Raw genomic sequence first — 26,173 nt, forward strand, 5'->3', positions numbered from 1 at the left:
TGGGGTGGTACGATCATCTAGAGGCAAATTAATTGGTAAGCCCAGTAGGCAGAACAAATGGATAAATGGTAGATCCGAAGCTAAGTTGTATATATTTTAATACAAAGAGTTTAATGAGAAAGGTAGGTGGACGCAAAGCTGTAATTTACAAGGGGAAGTAAAATATTGTTGCTTTCACTTGAGCCAAAAAAGGTAAAGATCCGACAGAATGTTCTTTGTATAGGGTGATTTCTTTATTAAATGTCAATGTTAAAATTTTGGCTAAAGTTTTGGCTCGTAGATTAGAAAACATTATACCGTCTATTATTTCTGAAGATCAAACTGGTTTTATCAAAAATTATCTTCCTTTTTTAATATACGGCACTTATTTAATATCTTATATTCGCCCTCAACTGGGATTCCTGAATGTGTTATTTCTCTTGATGCAGAGAAAGTGTTCGATCGCGTCAAGTGGAATTACTTTTTTGCAGTGTTAGAAAAATTTGATTTGGGACAAAGTTTTACTACATGGATTAAATTGCTATATTCATGTCCCACCGCTTCTGTTTTGACCAACTCTCAGCAATCCCAGTCTTTCAGTCTTAAATGTGGCACCCATGAAGGATGCCCTTTAAGTCCCTTACTCTTCGATTTTGCTGTAGAGGCACTTGCCATTGGGTTTCGTAGCTGTGCTGAAGTGATGGGGATTTGGAGGGGAGGTGTTGAGCATAAAGTTTCCCTTTATGCTGACGATCTTTTACTTTTTATATCAAACCTAACTACCTCCTGAGGGTCTCGGCCTGAAACGTTGACTGCACCTCTTCCTAGAGATGCTGCCTGGCCTGCTGCATTCAACAGCAACTTTTATGTGTGTTGCTTGAATTTCCAGCATCTGCAGAATTCCTGTTGTTTACCTCCTTACACTCAATGTTTTCACTTCTTAATAAATTTAGCCAACTTTATGGTTATAAACTTAATTTACATAAGAGTGACACATGTAAAAGTTGCTGGTGAACGCAGCAACTTTTATGTGTGTTGCTTGAATTTCCAGCATCTGCAGAATTCCTGTTGTTTACATAAGAGTGAACTCTTTCCAATCAGTAGAGAAGCACAAGCTTTAGTATTCCATGACCTCCCTTTTAAAGTAGATAACAATCAATTCACTTATCTTGGTATTACAGTAACAAGGAACTTTAAGAATCTTTTTTGAGAAAATTTTACCAGTCTTCTAAACTCTACAAAACAGAGTTTGACACAGTGATCACCCTTGTCTATGTCTCTTGTAGGTCGTATTAATGTTATTAAAATGTATATCCTTCCTAAATTTTTGTATCTATTTCAGTCTTTACTGATTTTTATTTCTAAAGCTTTTTTCGATGGGTTAGATTCTATTATTTCGTCTTATCTATGGAAGGGTAAACACCCTAGACTTAATAAAGCTCATCTTCAAAAATCTAAAAAGGAAGGTGGTATGGCCTTGCCTAATTTTCATTTATATTATTGGGCAGCCAATATTCGTTGTCTTGTTTTTTGGTCTTTCTTCCATAATAAGTCTGACTGCCCAAAATGAGTGGCAATGGAGTTGAACCCTACTAAGGATCTTCCAATTTCTGCACTTCTCGGTTCCGCACTTCCTTGTCATTTGCCTAGACTAATTGTTAATCCTCTTATCAGACATACTTTAAGAATATGGGCTCAGCTCAGAAAATTTAATGGTCTTCATGGTTTTTCTCTCTCTAGCCCTATTTTATACAATCATCTTTTCCTACCTTCTATGTGGGATTTAACATTTTACGACTGGCATGGAAAGGGTATTAGGGGCTTGAAGATCTTTTCATAGGTATTCGTTTTGCAACTTTTCAACAATTGTCTGTAAATTTTAATGTACCTAATACTCATTTCTTTAGATATCTTCAAATTAGACATTTCATTAACCCTTTGATATCAAACTTTCCTGAGATGCCTGAGAAAAATGTTCTGGACTTGTTTCTTTGTATCAATCCATTGGGTAAAGGTTTAATTTCTGCTATTCGGGATAAGTTAGTGATTTTGAGGCGTGCCCCTTTCGATAAAATTAGTAACTGCCTGGGAACAAGATCTAAATATCTCCTTATCTGATGCGGTTTGGGATTTAATTTTTAAGTCAGCCAACTCAACCTCTCTATGTGCTCACCACGGCCTTTTGCAGTTTAAGGTTGTACACAGGACTCACATGTCTAAAACTAAGTTATCGCAGTTTTATCCTGACATTCGTCCTGTCTGTGATAAGTGTAAAGGGGCTGAGGCTTCCCTTATTCATATGTATTGGACCTGTCCTAGTCTAGAGAAATTCTGGAAAGAAGATTTTTCAACCCTATCTCATATTCTTAATTGCCATTTAGAACCTAACTCTCTGGTTGCTCTCTTTGGCACCTTGGGTGATGTAAATTTGCACTTGAGTCCGACTAAATGCCGAACATTCTCTTTTGCCTCTCTCTTGGCTAGACGGTTGGTTCTTAGGTGGAAAGATGCTGCCCCACCCACTCATGCTCAATGGCTTAGTGATATTATGGCCTGTTTAGACCTCAAAGATTAATTATTCACTTCTTAATTTGGACATAAAGTTTCATAAGGTGTGGGGACCTTTTCTTGAATATTGTCTTAATTCTTCTTTCGGGTAAGTTTATCCTTTGTTGTATGCTACAATTCCTTACTTTCAGCTTTTTTTTTGTAAGTTATATGGTTTTTTTGTTGTGAATTACATTATACTTTTGGTAGTTGGCATTATACTTTCTTTTTTCCTATATATATTTACAGTTCTCTGGGGTTGACTGCTCCAATTGATTTTTTTTTCTTTTATATGCAAATGGTTGGCCTGGATTTTTCTTTTTCAGTGGGAGGTTGGGGTAGATGCTAATTTTAAATAATTCTCTTTTGGGTGCTTTTTTTTCTTATTGTTATTGTTTTTTCTTATTCGAAACATATTGGATTTGTTTGTTTCACACTGTATAAATCTCCATTTTGTTGTTGGGTTTTCTCTCTGTAGTTTCTTGTAGAAATGCATAAAAAATTAATTTAAAAAAAAAGAGAATTGGTTGAAAAAGGGGCGGGGCTGACAACTTAGTACCCCACAGTTTAAAATATTAAAGGTGAGTCAGGAAGACATTACATTAGTTTAGTATTGAGATAAGATATCCCAGAAAAAAACTCTTCAAATGTGGCTGCATGGGCAGAGATTAGGAACAAAATGAGAGGTGTCAGTAAGTTGAGTTTTGCTTCAGATCTCTTGTCAATCAACAAATATGTGGGCCACGATCAGAGAGATGCAATAACAATAGTGTTATAATATGAGGGAATTCTAATTTCCTGAATACTAACTGGGGTTTCATTGCTGTAAAAGGCTCAGAGTGGGTAGAATTTTTGAGATTTGTTCAAGAGAGCTTTTGATGGTATGTATATAGACCAATGAGAGGAGGGGCACTCTTTGACCTGAAGGAGCACTGATGAATGGTAGATGGAGTACAATCCATGTAAATGTGAGGTGATCCATTTTTGGAGTACTATTGAGGTTAGGAAAAAAGGGGATCCAGGAGGGGGATTCAATAGGATGTTGTCTCAGGTGGAGTGATTCATTATGTGGACAGGCTGGATCTGTTCTTGCTGAAGTGGAGGAGATGAACAGAGGACAGAATAAAACTATGTAAAACTATTAAGAGTAGACAGCAGGAAACATTTTTCTCCCATATCTAAGGTAGATAAAATTGGAGAAAAGAGATTTAGGGCAAGGGTTTTAGAGGAGATATGAAGGTGACAGTTTTTGTCCAGAGACTAATGAGTTCCTGGAATGTATAAGGGGTAAAGTTGAAATGGGGATGCTGACATAATTTATGAAGTCTCTAAATGAGCACTTGAATGACTTGGGTGTAAAGGGGTATGGGCTAAGTGCTAGGAGATGGCTCACTAGTTGATATGGATGTGGTGGGCTAAATAGCCTCTTTTCATTCTGTGTGTCACTGACTTCATGACTTCAATGAAGTCATTTCTCACTATTCTAAACTAGTGAATACAAAATATCGAACCTTTGCTTGTGGAAAATCTGTTCATTCCAGCTATGTCTAGTAACCTGTTATGAATGGCCTTCTATAATCTTCCAAAGCAATTGCACAACCTTTTCTAAGAAAGGACTTGAATACTGCACACAATATTCCCAAATTGGTCTCAGCAATTCTCTAAAATAAGCTCACAAACTTTGAATTTAATTCTTCCAGCAATAAACAATACCATCTGTTAGCCTTCCAACTTGTACTTGCACACTGGCTTTTATGAATCGTCCAGTATGACACCCAGATCTCTCTGCATCTCAGCTCTGTAATCTCTCACCATTTAGATAGTATTTTTCTGTTTTTCCCCTCACATTATACAATAGTTCTCTGCTTCCTTAAGTAGGCTACAAAGGTGCATTGATTATATTTGGTTAAAGATTAAAGTTTGCATGTAATTTAATGAAGCTTGACAACTGTTAGGGCAACAATAAAATTGAATTCAGAAAGTGCTCCATGGGCAAATCTTCTTATGGGTTTACAGAGATGTAGCTATGTATATGACGTGAACCCTTTTTATTTTCTCCTTACAGTGGTACAAGTAAAATTCCTGCGATATGAACACATTTACTTCATTCCTTAAATCTTTTTTTCAGTCCTGAAGATCCAATGCAATGTGCTGTTGCTTACTGAAGGCAGTAGCGTGGTCCATGAATCAGAGGAATAATTCCCAAAAATCATTATTCCAGTCTGGTGTTCCATATCTTACCCTCTTTGTGAATATATATAAATAAATACTATTTGTGGTAATTTGGTATTGTGTTTATTGCTTTCTAAGTATTAAGCCATTAAATGGCAAGACTTTTAACTTTCCTAAAACTTTGATTTTAGCTTCTGTGTGATAACTCAAATTTCGTTCACCTCATGAGCTCCCTTTCTTTGTTAAATTGAAAGACTCTAACTCCTCTGGTGATCTTATGAGCTGAGATTCATAATGTAGTCATACCCCAGGGGTATGCCTATTCCACTAATTTGTACAAGTTGAAGATGAACGTCAGCTGTTTGTTTCCCTCCAAAGATACTGCCTGACATGTTGATTTCCTTGTGCAGTTTGTTTATTTGTTCCATATTCCATCATTTGAAGTCTCTGGTGTCTCTGATTTGTACAAGCTCAGCTTTTTGCTATTGTATCTTACGTCCCCTTTATAAAACCTAGGATCTCGTGTCCTTTGAATATTTGGAGAAATAAAATTTAGCCATGTCACCTGAAATGAATGAACATTCATAACCTAATTAAAAACAATAAAAATAAAAGCAATCAAATCTATAAAGTAGGAACTTTTAAGTAGAAATAAACGTCAAATGTATAATTCTTACCTGAGTACTTTGTAGCTGTTCCTTTCCTGTGTCAGGAATGCTGCTATTTCTTCAGCAAGCTTTAATCTGGTGCAAGTTCATTGAACAAATAACCCAGTGTAACTGGTAGAGGGTTGCAGCACGTTTGCACTCTGCCGCTGCCCTCTAGAGGGAAGTTGCATAATTGCTGGAAAAGAGTGGCCAGCGTATTTGTTATTTCCTGCATTGGAGTAGGTTGTCTAAACTTAGTGGCATTTACGTGGGAAAAATACCACTAGTTTTATATGGAAATGCTGGTGGCAAATTTTGATCTCATACTCGGAAAATTCATAAAACATTAGTATGTTTGTACATTGTTCCATAACGTACTCAAATAATTCTATTAACCCTGTAAGAATGTAATCTATGAAGACCGTACTTGCAACGTTTGACTGAGTAATGACTTTTTTCAGCGAAAAGTGAGAGTATAATCACAAGTTTATGTAATACAGAAGTATAATCAAGACTCGTCATTGACTTTTAATTTATCTTTTTCAAATATTTTTATTTGAATACACAACTGATGTCAGATCGCTCCTTTTGCATATTGGAAGTTGAAATCATTGACATGAATGTGGAATTAAGGTTATAACCAGATTAGTCATAATCATATTAAATGGTGGAGCAGATGTGAGGGGTCAGATGGCAATCTTCTGCAAATAATTGAGTTTGCATGTTTGTACTTACACAGGAAGATTCAGGACTGTTTGTTCAGCTTATTCTGTTTCATTTTATAACTACAAAAATTAATCCAAAGAAAAATGTAGAGCCAGGGATACGGGCCTACCTACTTTTACTTTATTGAGGCTTGTACACATGATGTGTTGGCTAATGACATATGCTATTCTTGTAGTTTTACATATAATCCATAATAAATTATATGGAAAATTTCTTACTATTGTGGGATAATGTCTTTCATGTCAATGGGGGTAGGGGTCAAACTGCTTGGTAGGTAAGACTTGTGGCTGTGAAACAATTTCAGGTTCTGGGGCCTCCTCTATAATCCTTGTAAGAGTTGACTCTGGGTGGGACTGCAGGAAGAGGTCCTGACAGCTCTGGCCATCTCTGTCCTCTGACAATTGATTCTGCTCTCCTCAGCTGATAAATCTGTCATTTCTAGATGATATCAGATGCATTCTCCACTGTGTAGGAGAGTGATCCTGTTCTGTTTTTAATCTTTCCATACACCTGCTTTTGATCACATCTGTAATCCCTCGGCAGGACTGCCTGTCTGGGAGTGAAACATTGAACCTTCTTGTTCAAGGAGCCCTCAGTTTGTCTCAGCTGTTTCTCCTGCATACTCCTTTTGTTTCCATTGATACAGTAATTTCAACTTCTCTTTTAAATGTGAGTTCTGCTTCAGTTAGGAGTTATTTTTGAATGCTTTCTTGTAAGTTTCCACAACCTAAGCAATCTCTCAGTGCATCATTAAGCCCATCACTGAACTGACAATGCTCAGACGATTTCTTTAATTCAGCCACTAACCTATAATGTTCTGCAATGGACAATAGTTTTGGTTCTAAATCTTCCTGCACTACTTTCATGATATCAGCAAAGCTCATTTCGGCTGGTTTGGTTGAAGCAGTTAAACTTCTGAGCAAATTGTATGCTTTTCCACCTATTACACTCAGTAACACTGGCATTTGTTTTGCATTGGCTGTTTCATTTGCTTCAAAATACTGCTCAATTTGTTCAGTATATTATCACAGTTATCTGTTGAGCATTTGATCAGTCTGTCTTTCTGATGTAGCCATCCATTTCTGCTTTTATTTATTTCTTATTATTGCCCAGTACTCACTGTTTATGTACCCGTGAATTTAATCTGTTGTCTGCCTTTTTATTTAACTCGACTGTCTCTGGCCCTTTCCAAAGAAAGATGTGCTGCATTTTTAAAATTTTGAACATCTTCCCTTTTGCAGAAAAAAACGTGCTGCACTTCAGCAGGTAGGTAGTTGTCTCGTGTTTATTGTAAAAATACCTCACTGCCACTGTAATGTTTTGTAACTCCAAAAATTAATTGAAAGAAAAACTTGAGAACTGGGGTACTTACCTTAGTGAGTGGTGCAGATATTATGCGGTAATGACGTATACTATTCACATACTTTTACATATAACCCAAAATGAATATGTAGACAACAAAGAATGCTTAATCAAGCAGTATATTTGTAATATTGCACAAATATTACTGAAACATTAAATACACAACAGCTGTATACATAACCTTCAAGTACGATCAGCTGTGTTTTTTTCTGCATTTATTTTCCAAATTACTTTGCTGAATTGCAACTGCCTTAAAAGCAGGCTCAGATCAGGTTAAAATGCAAATATCTGAAACCTGAAGACTTGTGGTTTTCACAGAGGTTATAGTCAACTTTTTTGTGGGATGGCTATTTACCTATTATAACAAGACTTCCCACCATAATTTTTAATGTTCATTCTGTCCTTAGTTTATCGGGATCAGGTGTACAAATCACCCGAACTCAGCAGCTGTTGGAAAGCTGAATTCATGAGAACCATGCCTCATTAACAGAAATTCTTTTCTCCGGCATCTGGAAGATTCATATTTGACATTTGCCCTTTGTTATTCTCTTCTGAGCATCTCCTTAGCAACACCACTCTTTCACAAAGATGTATCTAACTTCCACATTACGTTTACTTCATATCTTTAGTTTCGACATTGTTGAATGTTTTCTTTTCTGAAGACCCTCAATCTGATGATCAGGTTGCTTGTAGATAGGAAATTGGTGGAGCTAGAATTACAAGACATTTGATTTTCATTTTTCGTAGGTTTCTTAACCTCAGAATAACTTGCACTTCCCTCCTCATTACTATGTACTCCTCACCTTCACTAGGTGGATCTTCACTCCTGATAATCAAAGTTCAAGGTAAACTTATTATCAAAGTACTGTATGCATATGTCACCATATACTACCCTGAGATCTATTTTATTGTAGGCACTCATAGTGGAACAAAGAAATAGATAGAAATATAATCAGTGATGAACTACATGCAAAGACTGACAACCAAAGAATGCAAATTGCAAATACAAAAAAATTGTGATAATAAATCAATAAATAGATTATACTAAGAGCATGAGTTGTAGAGTCCTTGAAAGTGACTTGATAGGTTGTGGTGAGTTGATAGGTTCACGGTTGAGCTGGGAGAAGTTATCCATGCTGGTTCAGGTGCTTGATGGTTGTAGGGTATAACTGTTCCTGAACGTAGTAGTGTGGGACCTAAGACTCCTGTACTTCCTTCCCAATGGCAGCAGCAAGAAGTAAGCATGGCCTGACTGGTGTGGTCTGTGATGACTGATTTCTTGTGGCAATGCACCTTGTATATGTGTTCAGTGGTGGGGAAAGCATGTCCTGTGATGGACTGGGTTGTATCCACCACTTTTAGTAAGTTTTTCTGTTCTTGGGCATTGGTGTTTCCATATCAGGCTATGGTGCAACCAGTCAGGACTCTTTCTACTGTTTATCTATAGCATTTTGTCAAAGTTTTAGATGGCATGCAAAAATCTGTGTAAACATCCAAGAAAGTAAAGGAGCTGCCATGCCTTCATTGTTATGTTACTTGCGTACTATTTGTAGGATAGATCCTCTGAAATGATAACGCCAAGAAATTTGAAGTTACTGATTCTCTCCACCTCTGATCTTCGAATGAGGACTGACTGATTGATCCCCATTTCTTCCTCCTGTGGTCAGTAAACAGCTCTTTGGTTTTGCTGACATTGAGGGGTTGTTGTTGCATCATTCAACCAGATTTTCAGTCTCTCCCCTATATGTCTTCAAGATGGTGCTGGCGATATAAAGTGTGAGCAGCTTACAAAACTACTAGATACTAGATTCTTAAGAACATCTTCAGTAACATTTTTTTATTGATGTAAGTTTCAGCCAGCAAGCATAGGAAGTTAACGAAAGATCTTTCTGAAAGATCCTGTACTGTCACTGGATTACAGATTTTACTTCGGGGACTTGAACTACATGGTTCTAACCTTTAATAATTTGCGGACTGCAATTGTATGTATTAGTTTTAAGTGCAGTCTAACAAAGATTTAATATAGGTTTAGCTTAACTTTTGTACTTATGAATTCTATACAGAGAAAAAATAACTTGGTTTGCTTTTTTATCTGTTGCTCTACTGATATGTGGCACAACATGTAGTGTTTACAGTATGTGTACTTAAAGATAACTTCAATCTTCTTTTCCACCTGCACCTTTGAAGTAAAGTGATTTTTTTTTGTTCTTCTTATCATGGCTAGAATCAATGCCTGTCTCAGGAAGGACCTGGGCCCATTGCAGTTTGCCTGTCAACACAGTAGATCTACAGCAGACGCAATTTCAGTGGCTCACCGCGTGACCTTGGATCACTTGGATAGTGCAAATACCTATGTCAGGATGCTGTTTATCGACAATAGCTCAGCATTTAACACAATCATTCATACATTCCTGATCAAAAAGCTACAGAACCTCTGTACTTCCTTCTGCAACTGGATTCTCAACTTCCTAACCGGCAGACAACAATCTGTGGACTTGAGATCATCTCTCCATCTTGCTGACAATCAACACTGATGCACTACAGGGATATGTGCTTAGGCCACTGCCGTACTCTGTCTACACTCATGACTGTGGGGTTAGGCATACTCAAATGCCATCTATAAATTTGCTGATGATACCATTGTTGGCAGAATTTCAGAGAGTGATGTAAGGGTGTACAGGAGCGAGATGTACCAGTTAGTTGAGTGGTATCATAGCACTCAGTATCAGCAAGACCAAAGAGTTGATTGTGGACTTCAGAAACGGTAAAATGAAGGAACACAAACCAATCATAGAGGGATCAGAAATGGAGTGAGTGAGCAATTTCAAGTTCCTGGGTGTCAGTATCTCTGAAGACCTAACCTGGAGTCAGTATATTGATGCAGCTATAAAGAAGGCAAGACAGTGATTATATTTCATTAGGAGTTTGAGGAGATTTGGTTTGTCAACTAAAGTACTCAAAAACGTCTACTAATATACTGTGAAGAGCATTCTAATTGGCTGTATCACTGTCTGCTATAGGGGGAGGGGTGTTTACTGCACAAGTTGAAGAAACTTGTAAAATTAGTCAGCTCCATCATGGGTACTAGTCTACATAGTGTCCAAGATATCTTCAAGGAGCGGCACCTTAGGAAGGCAGCGTCCATCATTAACAATCCCCACACCCAGCACATGCCCTCTTCTCATTGTTGCTGTCAGGAAGGAGGTATAGAAGCCTGAAAGCACACACTCAACGATTCAGGAACAGCTTCTTTCCCTCCATCCAATTTCTAGATGGACATTGATCCCATGAAAACTACCTCACTACTTTTATGTTTATTTTCTTGCACTATTTGTTTTAACTTAACTATTAAAAAACATATATATTTAATTCAGTTTTTTCTCTATATTTATTTGCATTTTGTTGTACTGCTGCCATAAAGTGAACAAATTTCACAATATATGCCGGTAATATTAAATCTGATTCTGATTCTGAACATGTACCATCTTGCAGTTATCTATATTGAACTTCCTTTGTCTAATAGGCAAATTAATTCATTTCCTCTTCAGTAATGACTTTTCCTCCCAATATTGTGTCATTTACAAATAGAAACTCTTTACATTACAGAGTTTAAGTCGTTAATGTAAATTGAGGATGATAGTGATCTCAGCATTGACACTTGTAAACTATCACAACTGATTTCTTTGAACTATTCACAGATACTTTCCTTCTGGATTGTTACCTTTAGCCAGCCCTGGCAATGCATTCTCTCAAACTTTAGTCGTTAGTTTATTGCAGGCAACCTTATGAAAGGCTTTTTTAATGATCCAGCTAAGTTAAATTTGTTTCTTTATCATTGACTGTTATCTCAAAAACATTTTTAATCAGGCAAGATTTCTCAAATCTATGCTCCTTATTGTGCTCTGGATCTTGAGATATTTTTCTTTTCTCTGCATTATTTTTTCTGCCACTGAGAGCTGACTGAGACACAATTTCCTGCACATGTTCTGTCCCTCTTAAATTTGTGTATTCTCTGGAGCTACACCTGATAAATTACTAAGCATTTGTGGTAATACTGCTGGTATCTCATCTGTAGAGTACTTATAAATGCGTGAATACAATCTAACTAGACCTGGTATTCTGTCTTAATCTGAGTTTGATTTGTTCTTTTATTATATCAGTTTTTTCTATTCTAACTGCATTAATTTCATTACTTCCCTATGATCCAATGTTATGTCCACCTGTTCTATTTCTGATTTATTATTTCTGACACTTTCTTTTTCCCATTTTATTTTTCTCTTTGTTCCATGATTTCCCTTTTCCTAAAGGTATAAGCTTTGAGGAGAGAATTTAAGCTTGAGAGAGGAGGAAATTCAAGTCTTTAGACTTGTGCATCAGAAAGCACAGTTCCCAGCAGATTATCAATTCCAGAATATGGGGGTAGTTTTGCTATGATTAACTTTAATGAAAGTAAACCTGTGAAAATGGTAATACAGTGGATTCCAGTTAATTGGGACATGTCAGGGTCACTGCATTTTGGCCCAGTTAAGCGGCTACCCCAATTAGTCGGTTTCCTGGGAATAGTTAAAAAGTATAAAAGAGACAAACTACTATTTAACTGAGTAGCAAATTATGTATTAAAATGAAATATAGAACATATTGAAACACTACCAATGCTACTACAGTAGTATAAAATATGTATTAGTTCTTATTAGTTATCAATGGAGGAATTCATCCAGTGTATACTGCCGTGTCCAAGGAGGGCTAGAACCTCAGGTAAAGCGGCTTGTGGTGTTCATTCTGGGGCAGCTCACTCACCTTCAGTCCCCATTGGACATTCAGCTCTCGCATGTGGCTCCAAGTAGTAGTTTGTATGTGACAGATGGCCACACTGGGGTATACTGCTTTGACAGGTGGGCTAAACCAGGTGAGGGTAGCCAGTGGGCCTCATATCCTGGTGAAATAGGGTCATGCTTTTACAAGCATGTGAAGTCAGCTCCAGTGGACTGGGCAGATCAACAGTGAGATCCAACGACCAAGAAGGCAGTTCTGCAATACTTTGAGGAGAGCAAAAGCATAATAAGGCACAGAAGAAGCCATGGTTATCCATATCAATAAGGAAGACCCCAGTTTGTGATGATTATTGTACCACTGGACCCGGACTTCCGAGGCAAAGAGAGTAGAATTTCCCCAATGCAATGGCTTTTCCATTTAAAAAAACTCTCCCACATAGATTTCATTGGCGTCATCAGATACAATGGACAACCAACATCTTCTGTCCAGTGGGAGAGGGGAGAAGTGAGAATGTCTGAGGTGGGTGGGGTCTTTGATTAGCGCAAACACCTAGTGCTAACAATGGAAGCAGTGAAATCATTTCATTTTCACTCTTGGCCATTTCCAAGCCTGAATGCTTGAAACCACAGTGAGCAAAGCAGCTCTGAATTGTTTTACTGCTTATTTCTCACTATCAGTGACAAAAATCAGTGCATTTTGAACACAGAACGCAAATGACACTATTTAAAAATTATTTGCACCAGTAACAGTGTGATGTCGAACAGCCATGCATTCACTGGACTGATGGTAGTTGGAAACTGTTCAGCAACAGTCTCCTGACTCAGTTAAACGGCATAGCATCCCAAATAAGCAGATGCCCTGATTAACTGATGGGAGCAATTCATCAGAATCTACTATTTTTTTTAAAAAATGATGTAATTGTTCTGTATAGTCTGTAACACCAGTGATTTTTTTTGTTAATTTTATCCAGACAATTCTTTATATTCCATTTGTATGTTCTTTATAAATTGTGCAGAATATTATCAAATCTGCAGTGGCTGTTTCTCATTAATTGTTCTTTGCACCAATTAATCTTCCATCCCTTTTAAAGTATTTTTATAACATTTTAAAGTAGCTGGAGATAATTTTCTTAGTTTCAGATGAGGATTTTCTTAGTAATCATAGAGGATCATATTTGCATGTACGTAAAATATATGTGAATTTGTGTATACAGAAAATATCAGCATTTGTGTTAAAGTTTAAAAGCAGACTTTATTGCTTGTTTTAGACTAGTATGTAGTTTCGATATTGATCTACAATTATTCAGATGGTTGGGGTGTTGAGGTTTTCTGATACATGACAGAATCTGTTGATTTGCAGTGAACTAAGCATTGTCGTTTTGGTACAGAGTTGCCACTTTATGGGTGACCTGTGTAAACAGAATTTAACATGAATGGAATAGAATTGCTCATCCTGTTTTTTGTCTGAGTGGTTAACGCTTGTCTTGCTTACACCTATCTTGCTGTGCTAGCCCAAGCGACTGATGAGATGGTTACTTTTCGTCGTGAGCGCAGCACGTTCAGGCGCCAAGCCGTACGTCGGCGGCATAATGCGGGCAGTAACCCCACCCCTCCAGCCTCACTTATTGGATCACCTCTCAGGTATGACCTAAAATGATCATGCAAAGTGCGTGTTTCAAATATCAGTTGTGTTTCACTACTTCCTCAACTGCTTATAAACCTAAAGCATGTTCTGTGTCTTGAGCTGCTGTTGCATGACTTCATGAGCATGTTGGCTTAATGGAAGTGCATGTTTGTCTGCTGCTTTGTGCATAAAGTTTTAATGTTGCAACCCTTAGCAACTTTGGAAAATGTCCCCAAATCACCATCTAGTTTTTATTGTGACTCTAGTCCAATGAAAAACAAAAGAACACACACTGGTAGATGTTAACATTATTTTATACTCTGGTTGGCAAAATCTGCAACTTATTATTATTTTTACTTACCCATATTTGGGAATGTCATGCATTCCACATCAGAATAATTTCCCAGCCCTTCCCATGGTTGCTAAGTGCTAGCAACACAAATTTCTAATTACTACTCAATTGGATCAATTTAGAATCCTGACTCCACATATTTAAAATGTTGTGGTCAAAGTGATGCTGCTTCCCCTCTGTTTATGTATGCATTTTACCAGTACTTGAAGTTTATGAATTAGAACAGAAGGTGGGATTGACATTGTCTTTCAGTTGCAGTTGAACAACATGTAACAAAAGGATCAACAAAATTTATTTGCTTTTGTGATGTGTCCCAATTTACAAAGCCCGGCATCCTGTAAGACTTGTAAAACTGTTTCTTCAATTTGTTCTGTCAGGTTTGAAGAGGGTGGGGTGCTTCTAGATCTGTTTGTACCTGCACCAACATAGAATAGTACCTTTAATGTAGCCTATCCTTGTTCCTATCAAAATGCATCACTCTGTTATGTCATGAATGCAAATAATCATCAGCTTGCATATGCCCTTTTTGTAAGTGGAATAAAAATAGCAGAATTGTGACTTGACCTTTGTTAACAAATCTATGAGAATCTGCCATTTCCCCCTTCTTTCATTCTACTTTCTCTGATAATCCCAGTTTCTGGTACTCTCCCATCAAAACCCAATCTCCAGTGACCATGCATGATGTTATTTCTCACTAGAAGATATTGGAGATTTACTTTTTAAGCAAGCACACCGAGCAAAAGGAAAACAGGAGAACAGAAAAAAATGCTTTTCACAGGAAGTTGTAGCTAAGAAGTATTGATTTCTCTTGTGCCTTATTTATTACCCATCAGTCAGATACTGCAGGTGACAGTAAGATCCTGGTAACCTTTTTCCACCTCACCTGTTGCATAACAAACACAGAATCCCTCTCCATTACAATTGTTTGTAACTGCATTTCATAAACTGATTCCCTCCTCATGAAAGTAGATTCTTTAGAGTTGTCACATTTGGCATCCAGTACTTCTATATTTTTTGTTCCCTGGCTCCAACTGACCCAGTTAATATTAGGAACAAGGTATTGCATCATGATGTAGCACAATGTTACATGCTTGTCAACTGTGGCCACTTCTTTATTAATTTGTACACGTTAGATCCCACAAGTATATTAGAATAGGCAACGAATCTTCTTTTGTTACGAGGAACACATCAATTACAATCTTAAAATTGAATCAAATAATGACCCAATTTTAATGTGTTTGCATTCCCTCTTTATCAGTTAACTCCAGGTGTGCTTTAACCTTATTTGTATCAACTAATTGTTGAATTGCAGATTTACCTACACATTTGTCAAGTATGTTCATTTTAACTTTTAATATTTAGTAGTTGTTGCAAAGGAGTCCTGTACAGCAAATAGAACTTTTAAATAATAGTAAAGACATATATAAGAGATTCCTCTGATCAATAATTCTGTAACTACAAAGATATTTGACCTGGGTAATTATATGAGATAATAGACCCAAAGTTCGTTTTTAAAAACTTTGAGTGAAATCTGAGATTCTGTTAGTTATATTTCTTGGATAGGTTGGAGATTTTGGTTTAATTGAAGACTTTTTACCTATCATAGTCAACTAATTCAAATTAAGGATTCTAACAGCGCGCAAACTTATTTTGAAGCAAAGCATCAGTTTTCCTTAAGTTAACTTTACAGCTGCAGAAGGATTGTGATACAAGGATCATGTGGAATAAAGTGGCAGAGGCTTGAAAGTTCAGCTTCCTCTGGTTAACTGAAAGTTTTGTGCAACTATTGTGAATCAGTAAAAGGAGCCCTTTTAAAATGAACTAGCTTACCTTATTTCAACGAGTGCATTATAGTTTTGGAAGGTGGATCTGACTTGCATTGCATTGCATGATTCATTACCTGAAATCACACCATGTCCATTTTAATAATGAAATAATAGGAAACCCAAATTTTGCATTTCCTTCGGTGTATGATCAGCTATTAAGATATCCATTCAGATTTGAAGCCTAATTTCCCCCAAGTATTTATTTCGCTGCTCATAAAATTTATAGTTTAAAATATGCTAATTTGAATTTTGTGTATATTAAAATTTCATACAGTGATGTATTTGGATTTCAAAAGTAAATAAGCTAGTATGTCTGCCAATTTATTTATATAGAGCCATAGTTTTTAGACCAGTCTCTTTTATTACAGGACATCACACACTTCAACTGTGCAATATTTATTTTTGTACAGAATTGTTTAGGGTTGTTACTCTAAATATCTGCAAAGAAAATATCTGCATATATAGGGTGAAGTGCAGGATTGCATATAATTATCCCTTTCTGAGGAAGTAATTTAGGATTGGACACCAGACAACTTAGCCGAGGTTGGCCTATTGCCTATAAGCTATTTGTTGTATTAAACTCGCTCTATCTTCTGTTTTTTTTATTGATAATTCTTTGCCTCATTTGTTGGGTTTGCAAATCTAAAATTGCATGAATATCCTGGCTTCCACTGTTGGTGTGCTTTTGTGTTCCAGTGTTAATTCATGCATGGTCAATGTTTTCTCTAGTTGCCTTTTGATGTGATGTTTTCATATTCACTCTTTTTACTGTAGCCTTCAAGATAGTCAGCAGGGTCAGTCTTCTACGTCCCAGATCAAAATACAGTCTTGTCCCCCATCACAAGCTGCTGTACTTAGTGCTAGCGCCTCTCTACTGGTCAGAAATGGAAGTGTCCACTTGGAAGCATCACATGACAGTGCCTCTGCTGTTGGTGGCTGCAGTTTACAGGATGAGTTTGGTAGGCAGCTAAGCAGACTACTGGACTTATGGTTATTATTGTTAAATCTTGTTATATGCAACCTGTAAAGAGAGAGTACTCCTTTTGGGCATTGACATTGGCTAATTGAAAATTAAAACATACAACCATTCAATGGTAATGTTGAATTTGCTTGAATGATTATGTGTTTGCTGCACTAATTTTTTTCGGATGCAAAATTCTGCCCAATTGTTTTAAGGATATGCTGTCTCTTTAAGTTGCTGATTTATTGTTTTCCAAAATGTTTGATTAATGATTAAGTTCAATATGGTGAATATTTATTTTTGTTTGTGTGACTTGCCCTTGGATTATTCAGAGATCATTTTCTTTGGATATCTGTTACATTTTCGTCAAGGAGTTCAAAACTGAATGATGTAATTCAGCAGGGCCTAACATGCAGGAGGGAAGAAAATGCTTCAGTAATATCTCAAAGGAAATATCCTAATGCTAGGATGGTGGCAAATTCAGCAATAAGATTAAGTAGTGATCTAGATCATCTTTTATCCTAGAATTACATAAATGATATTTTCTTTTTCTGTGTTTTTTGAGTTATTTGGAAACTTGAACACCAGGTAGATGTATGGGTAGAAGAGTTGTTGAACCAGCAATAGCAAAAGGAAAGCCCCAAATGATATTTTTTTAATGCTGTGGAATGATACATTTAAAATTGTTGAACAGAACCTAATTGCAGACCGGTACTAGATGAATTTCAGGGCACAAATTGTTTCTGTAGTATCCAGACCAATATTTATTCATCTAAGCCGTCAGGGAAAAAATAGGATTATCCTGCTAAGATAATGTAGATTGTGAGAACTTGCTGTTTTAAGCTAAGGTGCAGCTTTATCCCCATCACAACGATCACTAAATTACTGTAGTATTTCAAGGTACATTCAGAATACGAAGTGCAACAACAACTGCGAGTTATTATTTTTAATTATGGCCTAACTTTCAAGAGTAATCACTGATATGTAGCCTTGTATTACAGCATGTCCTACCATGAATTTTGGATTTTGTTGGATACTGTACTGCTGCCACAAAATCTTGGACTGAAATGCTCTGACTTGCTGTTGGGACAGTAAGTTTTGTGGATATGTGGCTGGGTAAGGTAATGATTTTGGGGGCTGTGCAAAACTGACTGGTGAATGAGCCATCTATTGGTAATCCTGGCTAAAGAATATCCATTTCAAGAGCCAAGTCATCAGCTTTGACCACCAAGTATGCTTGTGTTTCATTACCTCATGGCAGGCCACTGACTCCAGGGCTGTTGCAGTGTTGGATGATTGAGCTGACCTCCAGAGAGGATGACAGCAAATCTTATTCAGGGTGAGGAGAAGGAGTATCAGGAGATGAGAGTGAGAATGGACAACATCAGTTTAACAAGCATTGTAGAATTATTTAGTGAAATGCAGTGCAACTCAAAAAGATTATAATGTATCTTCCCAAGAGAGAGAGAAATTATGAGACTGTTTTCATACATTTTCTTGAGGCACAAATGACATCAGGTCATAAAAGGAAACATAAGGTATGAAAGTAATAGAAATATGTTATTACTGGGAGGGAAAATTAAATAATCAGACCAAGGTGGAAGCCATCTCTATGAGATGAAATAATGAAGGATACTGGTAAGTCAGAGAGTTGTACAGTATGGAAACGTCCCTTTGGCCAACTGAGTTTGTGTTGACCACTGAACACCCATGATGTTGCAGGAAATAGAAATTTTACAAGATACTAATCCAAAATTGATCGAGGTAATTCCAGCAACACATCTTGTGACTAAAACATCTCATTGGTAAATTTGATTTGGGGACCAGACGATCCCCTGGTCCTGCTGAAGGGCCTTCAACTAAAACAATAAGTTTGTTTCTCTTTGAATTTCAATTGAATTGACTTTGTTTCTTACATTCTTCACATACATGAGGAGTACAAATCTTTACGTCTCCGTCTAAATGTGCAATCATAGTAATTTATTATAAACAGTCTATGTTACAATGAACAGTCAATGTAACATGGAAATACACTCAAATCAGCTTGAGTTAATCAGTCTGGTGACCACAGATGCATCCTGATAATGAGTATCAGCAGCAATTTTTGTCTTTGTTTTATGGTCAGAATTATTTTGAAAAAAAAATCATATGCAACTGCTTTTAGAATTATTTTCTATGTTATGGTGACTAAGGGAAAGATATACCTATTATAAATTAGAGTATTTTCTTTGTTGAAGTAATACTTTAGGAGAGACTCATTTGTGGCCTCTAATCAGCATCACCAGGTCACCATCTTCAGCAAGTTTAGTAACATAAATTGTAAAAGTTGTGATTTAGTGAGTTGACCCATCCATTGCAAACCTGTTCAGAAACTTACTACATTTTCCAAAGTGAGCAGAGTGGCATTCTGGCCCATTTAATAATTGCAATAGTGACACAGCAAAAGGCTGTAGAAATGTTTTAAATGACTGGAGGTGTAATTTAAATTATTGTTGTTCATTTAAATTGTACTTTTGTATAATTTGTGATTTTTATTGGTGGCTTTGCTTAAGTTCTTTTTTGCATTTGTTCTTCTCTTAATCCCAGTACTTTAGGAATAAAAATTTAGAAGTACAGTTACTGACTGTGTGAACTTTGAGGGCTAAAACTGTGCAAGTTATCATGGATCGCCAATTTATTCAATGATTTCTGGTTTTGACTTGAATAAGAATGAAGACTACAAATCTTTTTTATATATTTTTAAAGTACACATGGATGTTTTTCTCACTAAACATCTGTGCAACATTTTAGTGATATATAGTATATCCATTTATTCATAACTGAGGCAGTGATGATTAATTACCTGTTGAATGTCCTTTCAAGATGTTAGTAAGGTTACCTGAATTTTGAAAATGACACCATATGGCATAGCAGTATTAAAAGTAGGAACAGGTGAGTAAGAGCCTCAAGTCAAAGTTCAAAGTAAGTTTATTATCAAAGTCACCATATACTATCTTCAGATTAATTTTCTTGCGGGCATTCATAGTAAAACAAAGCAATACAATAGAATCATGGGAAACTACACACAAAGATTGACAAACAAACAATGTGTAAAAGAAGATGAACTGTACAAATAAAAATAAATAAATAATATTGAGAACGGGAGTTGTAGAGTCCTTGAAAGTAAATCTCTAGATTGTGGAATTAGTTCAGAGTTGACGTGAGTGAAGTTCAAGAGCCTGGTAGTTGAAGGGTAATAACTATACCTGAACCTAGTGCTGTGGGACCTCCTTCCTGCTGGCAGCAGCAAGAAGAGAGCATGGCCTGGCTGAAGTGGTTCCCTGAGGATAGATGCTGCTGTCTTGTGGCAGCACTCCTTGTAGATGTGCTCAATGGTTGGGATGGCTTTGCCTGTGATGGACTTCACTGTATTGCGTTTCTTTTGTACTCTTTCTGTTCTTGGGCGTTGATTTTTCAATACCAGGCTGGATAAAAGCAGTCAGGATACTTTTCATTGTGCATTATAAAAGATGGACAAGGTTTTAGATGACATGCCGAATCTGTGTAAATGTGTAAGGAAATAGAGGTGCTGCTGTGCCTTCTTTGTAATTGCACACACTTGCTAGTTCCAGGACAGATCTTCTGAAATGGCAACACCAAGGAATATAAAGTTACTGGGTGTTTCCACCTTGATCCTCTATTGAGGACTGGCTCATGGATCCCCGGTTTCTTCCTCCTGTAGTCAATAATGAACTCTTTGATTTTGCTGACGTTGAGTTAGAGGTTGTTCTTCTGGCACCATTCAACCATTTTCAATCTCCCTCCACAATATATGGCAATTTGTCACCACCTTTGACTCAGCTAACAACAGTGGTGCCATCAGCAAGCTTAAATGTCAAGTTCAACTTCAAGTTTAATTGTCATTTAACTATACATGTGAATACAGTCAACTGAAACAGCTTTCCTCTAGGGCCAAGATGTAAAACACAGTACTAACTGTCATATAGCACATTCGATTGCAATAGCAGAAAAACAATCACAAAAAAATATACGGTATATATAGCTCAAGTCCCTGAGTATGATGGCTTGTGGATTGATGGTGCAAACATTCTCATCGTGCAGCTGCAGATGAACACAATCCAACTTGTCTTTCATTGAGTGAATACTGGAGGGCAGCATCGATGGGTGGGGCCATCCCTCAACCAAGCATGGATTCCAGCTTTCTCCCACACCAGTTCCGCCGTCTCCTTCCCTGGGCAGCTGCAACAGGTGACCAATGGCATGAGGGCCTGGTCTGTGCAATAATCAAAGCCATGCAGCTCCCTTACTGTCATTCTTGCCAATGAACTAGTGAACTGGATTTGCAGAATTTTATGTTACTTACAGAATTTGTCCAGTTGAGTCTTGCATTCACAAGAAAAAAGTTCAAGACAATCATTTGCATCATTAGTTTGACAATGCACTGCCTCTGATGCCTTTCTCCTTGGGTAGTTGAGCCACTGGCAACTGAGTACACAGTAAGTCCAGCTCCACCACCATCGGAGGAGGGAGGAGAAGATGGCGCGATGCAGCGCGCGCGGCCGTTCAGAATGATTTTGTATGTGTTAACTAGAGGGCCGTGCAGAATCCTGATTTGATGGAGACAGCTGTGAGAAGCAGGGAAGAACACCTGCAGAAACTTCTGAAATGCCCGCTTTGCTGCCGCTGCTACTGTGCGATCGAGAATATCCGGAGGGGAAGGCTCTGAATCCTCGGGTTTGCCTGTTGCCAGGGCTGGGGTCGAAGTGCTCAGCAGAGATGGTGCTCGGTTCTCGGTGTCGGAGAGCTGGTTGGAGGCTCGAAGTTTTTGGACGGACTCGGAGTCGAACTGTGGTCGGATGCTTCCAGGATGCTGAATCGGTAAGTTTGCAGCGCTGGGGGTTCACCGTCTGCGTGAGATGATGGGACTTTCGAGAGACTTTGAGATTTTATACCGTGCCCATGGTCTGTTCTTATCAAAATACGGTATTGCTTTGCACTGTTGTAACAATGTTATAATTATGTGGTTTTTGTTAGTTTTTCAGTTGTTTTGTCATGTGTTCCTGTGATAGCATTCTGGAAAAAAATTGTATCATTTCTTAATGCATGCATTACTAAATGACAATAAAAGAGGACTGCGTATCCTCATAATCTAATCTAATAATCCAATCCAGGGGTCACCAATCTTTTTTGCACTGCGGACCGGTTTAATATTGACCCGGTTGTTGGGGGGGGGGGGGGGCTAGGGTTGCCAACAGACAAGAGTAGCAGTCAAATACATTGAGCTTACCCCGAGAAAGACTACAAAGACCATGAAGCCTTGCGCGGGCACCAGTGCGCATGCGTGTACATGCTGATGTTTTTCTACAAATGGTTCTTGGCGATTCTGTTCGGGGGGGCGGGTGGGGTTTGTTAATCACGACCGGAATGTAGGCGATAAGTGGCTAATACACTCAATTTCCTTTCTAAAAGGGTTTATGTAACGAATTTAATATTAAACACACAGTGCATATTTTCCTCGCATGAATATAGCGATAAGTCAATTATCAGGGGAGGACGGGGGAGCTTGAAGTAAGTATTGAACGAATTTCCAGTAGGAGTGGTAGAGGCAGGTTCGATATTATCATTTAAAGAAAAACTGGATAGGTATATGGACAGGAAAGGAATGGTGGGTTATGGGCTAAGTGTAGGTCAGTGGGACTAGGTGAGAGTAGCGTTCGGCACGGACTAGAAGGGCAGAGATGGCCTGTTTCCGTGCTGTAATTGTTATATGGTTATATAAGTCAGTTATAAGTCAATAGCATCATAATGTTCTAAATAACGTTTGGATATTTAACACACAGCACATATTTTCCCCATATGAACATACAAAATCATTGCAACACACCAATATCGCTGAATCAGTGGGAGCCCTGGGCTTGTTTCCCGGCAACAAGACGGTCCCATCGAGGGGTGATGGGAGACAACGATACTCGAAGGGGGTTCCTTATGTCCAGTCTATTCCGCAATTTAGTTTTCGTTGCATTCATTGCAGAGATATGTTGGAAATGGAAGCTCTCAGTGCTTTCGTGGCTATCTCAGGATATTTAGCCTTGACTTTGATCCAGAATGTCAGCAGAGACGTTATGTCAAACATACTTTTCAGCCTGCTGTCATTTCGAAGCTCGAGGAGTTGATCTCCTTCTCGCACTGACACGGATGACGCACGGGTAATGACCTCGTGTGCATTCAAGCTCAACAGTGGCCGTGACAGGGAATGAGGAAAGGTGCAGCTGACTCATATCGTTTCCTCGTGGCCCAGTACCACATGCTTTGCGGCCCGGTAACGGTCCGCGGCCCGGTGGTTGGGGACTGCTGATCTAATCGAACAACTCACCAGTGGGACAGACCCGCAGCCCTTGATGTTCTTAATATGCAACAATGTCTTGTGATCGCACAAAAGACACAAAGGATGAATAATTACACTTCTGTTTGGGCCTGGAGGAGTCACAATGGAGCTGTACTTAGCCACACAGTCATAGCTCTGAAGCGAGTAGAGCAGGGCTCTAAGCACACATCTGTGTGGTGGACCTGTGCTGATGGTGATTGTTGAGGAGCTATGATTGCCAATCTGGTGAGAAAATCAAATATCCAGTTGCACAGGGAGGTATCAAGGCCTAGATCTTGGAGCTTAGTGATTAGTTTGGAAGGGATGATAGTATTGAATGCTGAGCTGTAGTTAATGAAGAGCATCCTGATGTACAGATCAGCTGTTTGGCAAGAACGGGGAGGCAGATTACTATCTGAATGGTGTCAAGTTAGGAAAAGGGGAAGTACAACGAGATCTAGGTGTCCTTGTTCATCAGTCATTGAAAGTAAGCATGCAGGTACAGCAGGCAGTGAAAGCTAATGGCATGCTGGCCTTCATAACAAAGGGAATTGAGTATAGGAGCAAAGAGGTCCTTCTGCAGTTGTACAGGGCCCTGGTGAGACCACACCTGGAGTATTGTGTACAGTTTTGGTCTCCAAATTTGAAGAAGGACATTCTAGCAATTGAGCAAGTGCAGCGTAGGCTCACGAGGTTAATTCCCGGGATGGCGGGACTGTCATATGTTGAAAGATTGGAGGAACTGGGGTTGTATACACTGGAATTCAGAAGGATGAGAGGGGATCTGATTGAAACATATAAGATTATTAGGGGATTGGACAAGCTAGAGGCAGGAGACTTGGGGGAGTCCAGAACCAGAGGCCACAGTTTAAGAATAAGGGGTAGACAATTTAGAACAGAGTTGAGGAAAAACTTTTTCACACAGGGGGTTGTGGTTCTGTGGAATGCTCTGCCTCAGAGGGCAGTGGAGGCCAGTTCTCTGGATTCTTTCAAAAAAGAGTTAGATAGAGCTCTTAAAGATAGTGGAGTGAAGGGATATGGGGAGAAGGCAGGAAAAGGGTACTGATTGTGGATGATCAGCCATGATCACAGTGAATGGTGGTGCTGGCTCGAAGGGCTGAATGGCCTACTCCTGCACCGATTGTCTATAGTCTACTTGGTCCCTTGAGCCATTTCTGCCATTTAATAAGACTGCTGATTTGATTATCATCTCAGGTCTGCATTCCCCTCTACCTATGGTAACCCTTGTTGATTTCAATTCTCAACAATCCTCTCCCTTTAAAAAAATATTTAGAGTCTGTTTCCAATGCTTAGAGGAAGTGGGTTCTAAAGACTTGTTACCTTTGGGGAGAATGTTTTATAGTTCATTCCTGTGTGTGACTGTTGCTTGTTAAATGGTGACCCCTAGGTACAGATTCTCTCACATATTAAAACATACAACATCCAAGCTGGCAAGTTCTCTCAGGATCTTACATATTTGAATCAATCTCATTTCAATCTTTTAATCTTGAGTGGATGCGAGCCTAGATTGTTCAATCTTTTCTCATGTCAACCTATCCATTCGAGGTATTTTTCTGAACTGTTTTTTGTACATTATCATTGTTTTAGGAAAAAGATAAACCCATCAATTTCTATGTAACTAAAGCATCATCTCCCCTCTTATGTATTCAATTATCTTTACAATAAACATTAGCATGCTGGTAGCTCTCCAGTCATCTGCAGTACCTGTATACTAGCTTTGAAAATTATGCATGGGGCTACCAACATCTTTCTAATCTCAGAGTTCTGCAGTCTCTCCATATTTAGATAATATACTTTCTTATTCTCCTGTCAAAATGGTCAGTTTCACATTTTCGTACATGTTGCCGCATTTGCCAGATCTGTTTCTTTGTAGCAACCTTATGTTATTTTCACCTCTTACTTTCCTTCTTATCAATGTGCCTATTTGGCAACCATTCTCATTGTGGACAGAAGATACTCAAAATCTGTAGTTTAATCTTCATAATAAAAATACATCTTTAATAACTGGCAATTTAAATTTAATCTTGAATGAACAAATTACTTCTCCATCAGGCCACACTATTAATTTTCCCTTCTTGAAATGAACATACAGGATTTAAAAATAGGATTTTATTTTCAGCTAATTTTGATGTATTAATTATTCTGTAACCCAGGTGGATTTGATTCAATTTCCTAGCACTTGACATAGGCCATGTCATTTTAAAAAAAATTGGAAATCCTGTAGATAAATGTATGTATTTATTGAAATTATTGAATGAAGCTTGTATCGTTTTTTTTGTGAAATTTTGATATTGCTTTAACTGCTAGTCAATTTTGGAATAATTAACTATTTGTGGGATTTTGCATTGTATTGCAGTATCCCACAATTGTATTGTTACATATAATATTGAAATAAGTACTTATCCAACGCTGATGTTTGGGGAGCATCTTCCACTTCTGCAGAATAATCACTTACTCTGACTTTGTTAGCTATTATTTATCAAATTGATTTTTTTACCCCTGCCTCAAGCTGACATTAGTTCATCTGCTCTATAGATATTAATTTTTGTGATTTTTGTTGTCAATTGTTAAATCCATATCAACAGCATTCAATTTTTTCTCAACTTTTTTTTAACTTTACCAACAAAAAATTGATTAATTCAGCTAAACGTCGTGTCTTTTACAAATCAATTGTAGCTCTCTTTAGTCAACTCAGTTTCTTCAAATGTCTATTTTGTTTTTTAACCTGTTTATTGTTTCTAAAAAAGCTTATCTTCAACTAATATTAACTGTCTGGCCAGTAAATGTTACAAATGTCCTTGCAAATGCTTTCCAACTTGT

At 37.8% G+C, this 26,173-nt stretch overlaps 1 protein-coding gene across 6 annotated transcripts in view; it reads left to right on the forward strand.

The window, feature by feature from the left end:
- Window positions 1-26,173, forward strand: part of pcnx1 (pecanex 1) — a 264,326-nt gene that overhangs the window by 117,053 nt on the left and 121,100 nt on the right. For 5 of the 6 annotated variants that reach the window (XM_063052231.1, XM_063052251.1, XM_063052241.1 and 2 more), the window contains 2 exons: window positions 13,717-13,846; window positions 16,782-16,966. The exons of the other annotated variant lie outside the window; for it this stretch is intronic. In XM_063052231.1, coding sequence (XP_062908301.1) covers window positions 13,717-13,846; window positions 16,782-16,966 — 315 coding nt within the window. The remainder of the gene's footprint in view (window positions 1-13,716; window positions 13,847-16,781; window positions 16,967-26,173) is intronic. 6 annotated transcript variants of the gene reach the window in all.

Source organism: Mobula hypostoma, chromosome 1, assembly GCF_963921235.1.
Source record: "Mobula hypostoma chromosome 1, sMobHyp1.1, whole genome shotgun sequence".
Classification (NCBI taxonomy): Eukaryota; Metazoa; Chordata; class Chondrichthyes; order Myliobatiformes; family Myliobatidae; genus Mobula; species Mobula hypostoma.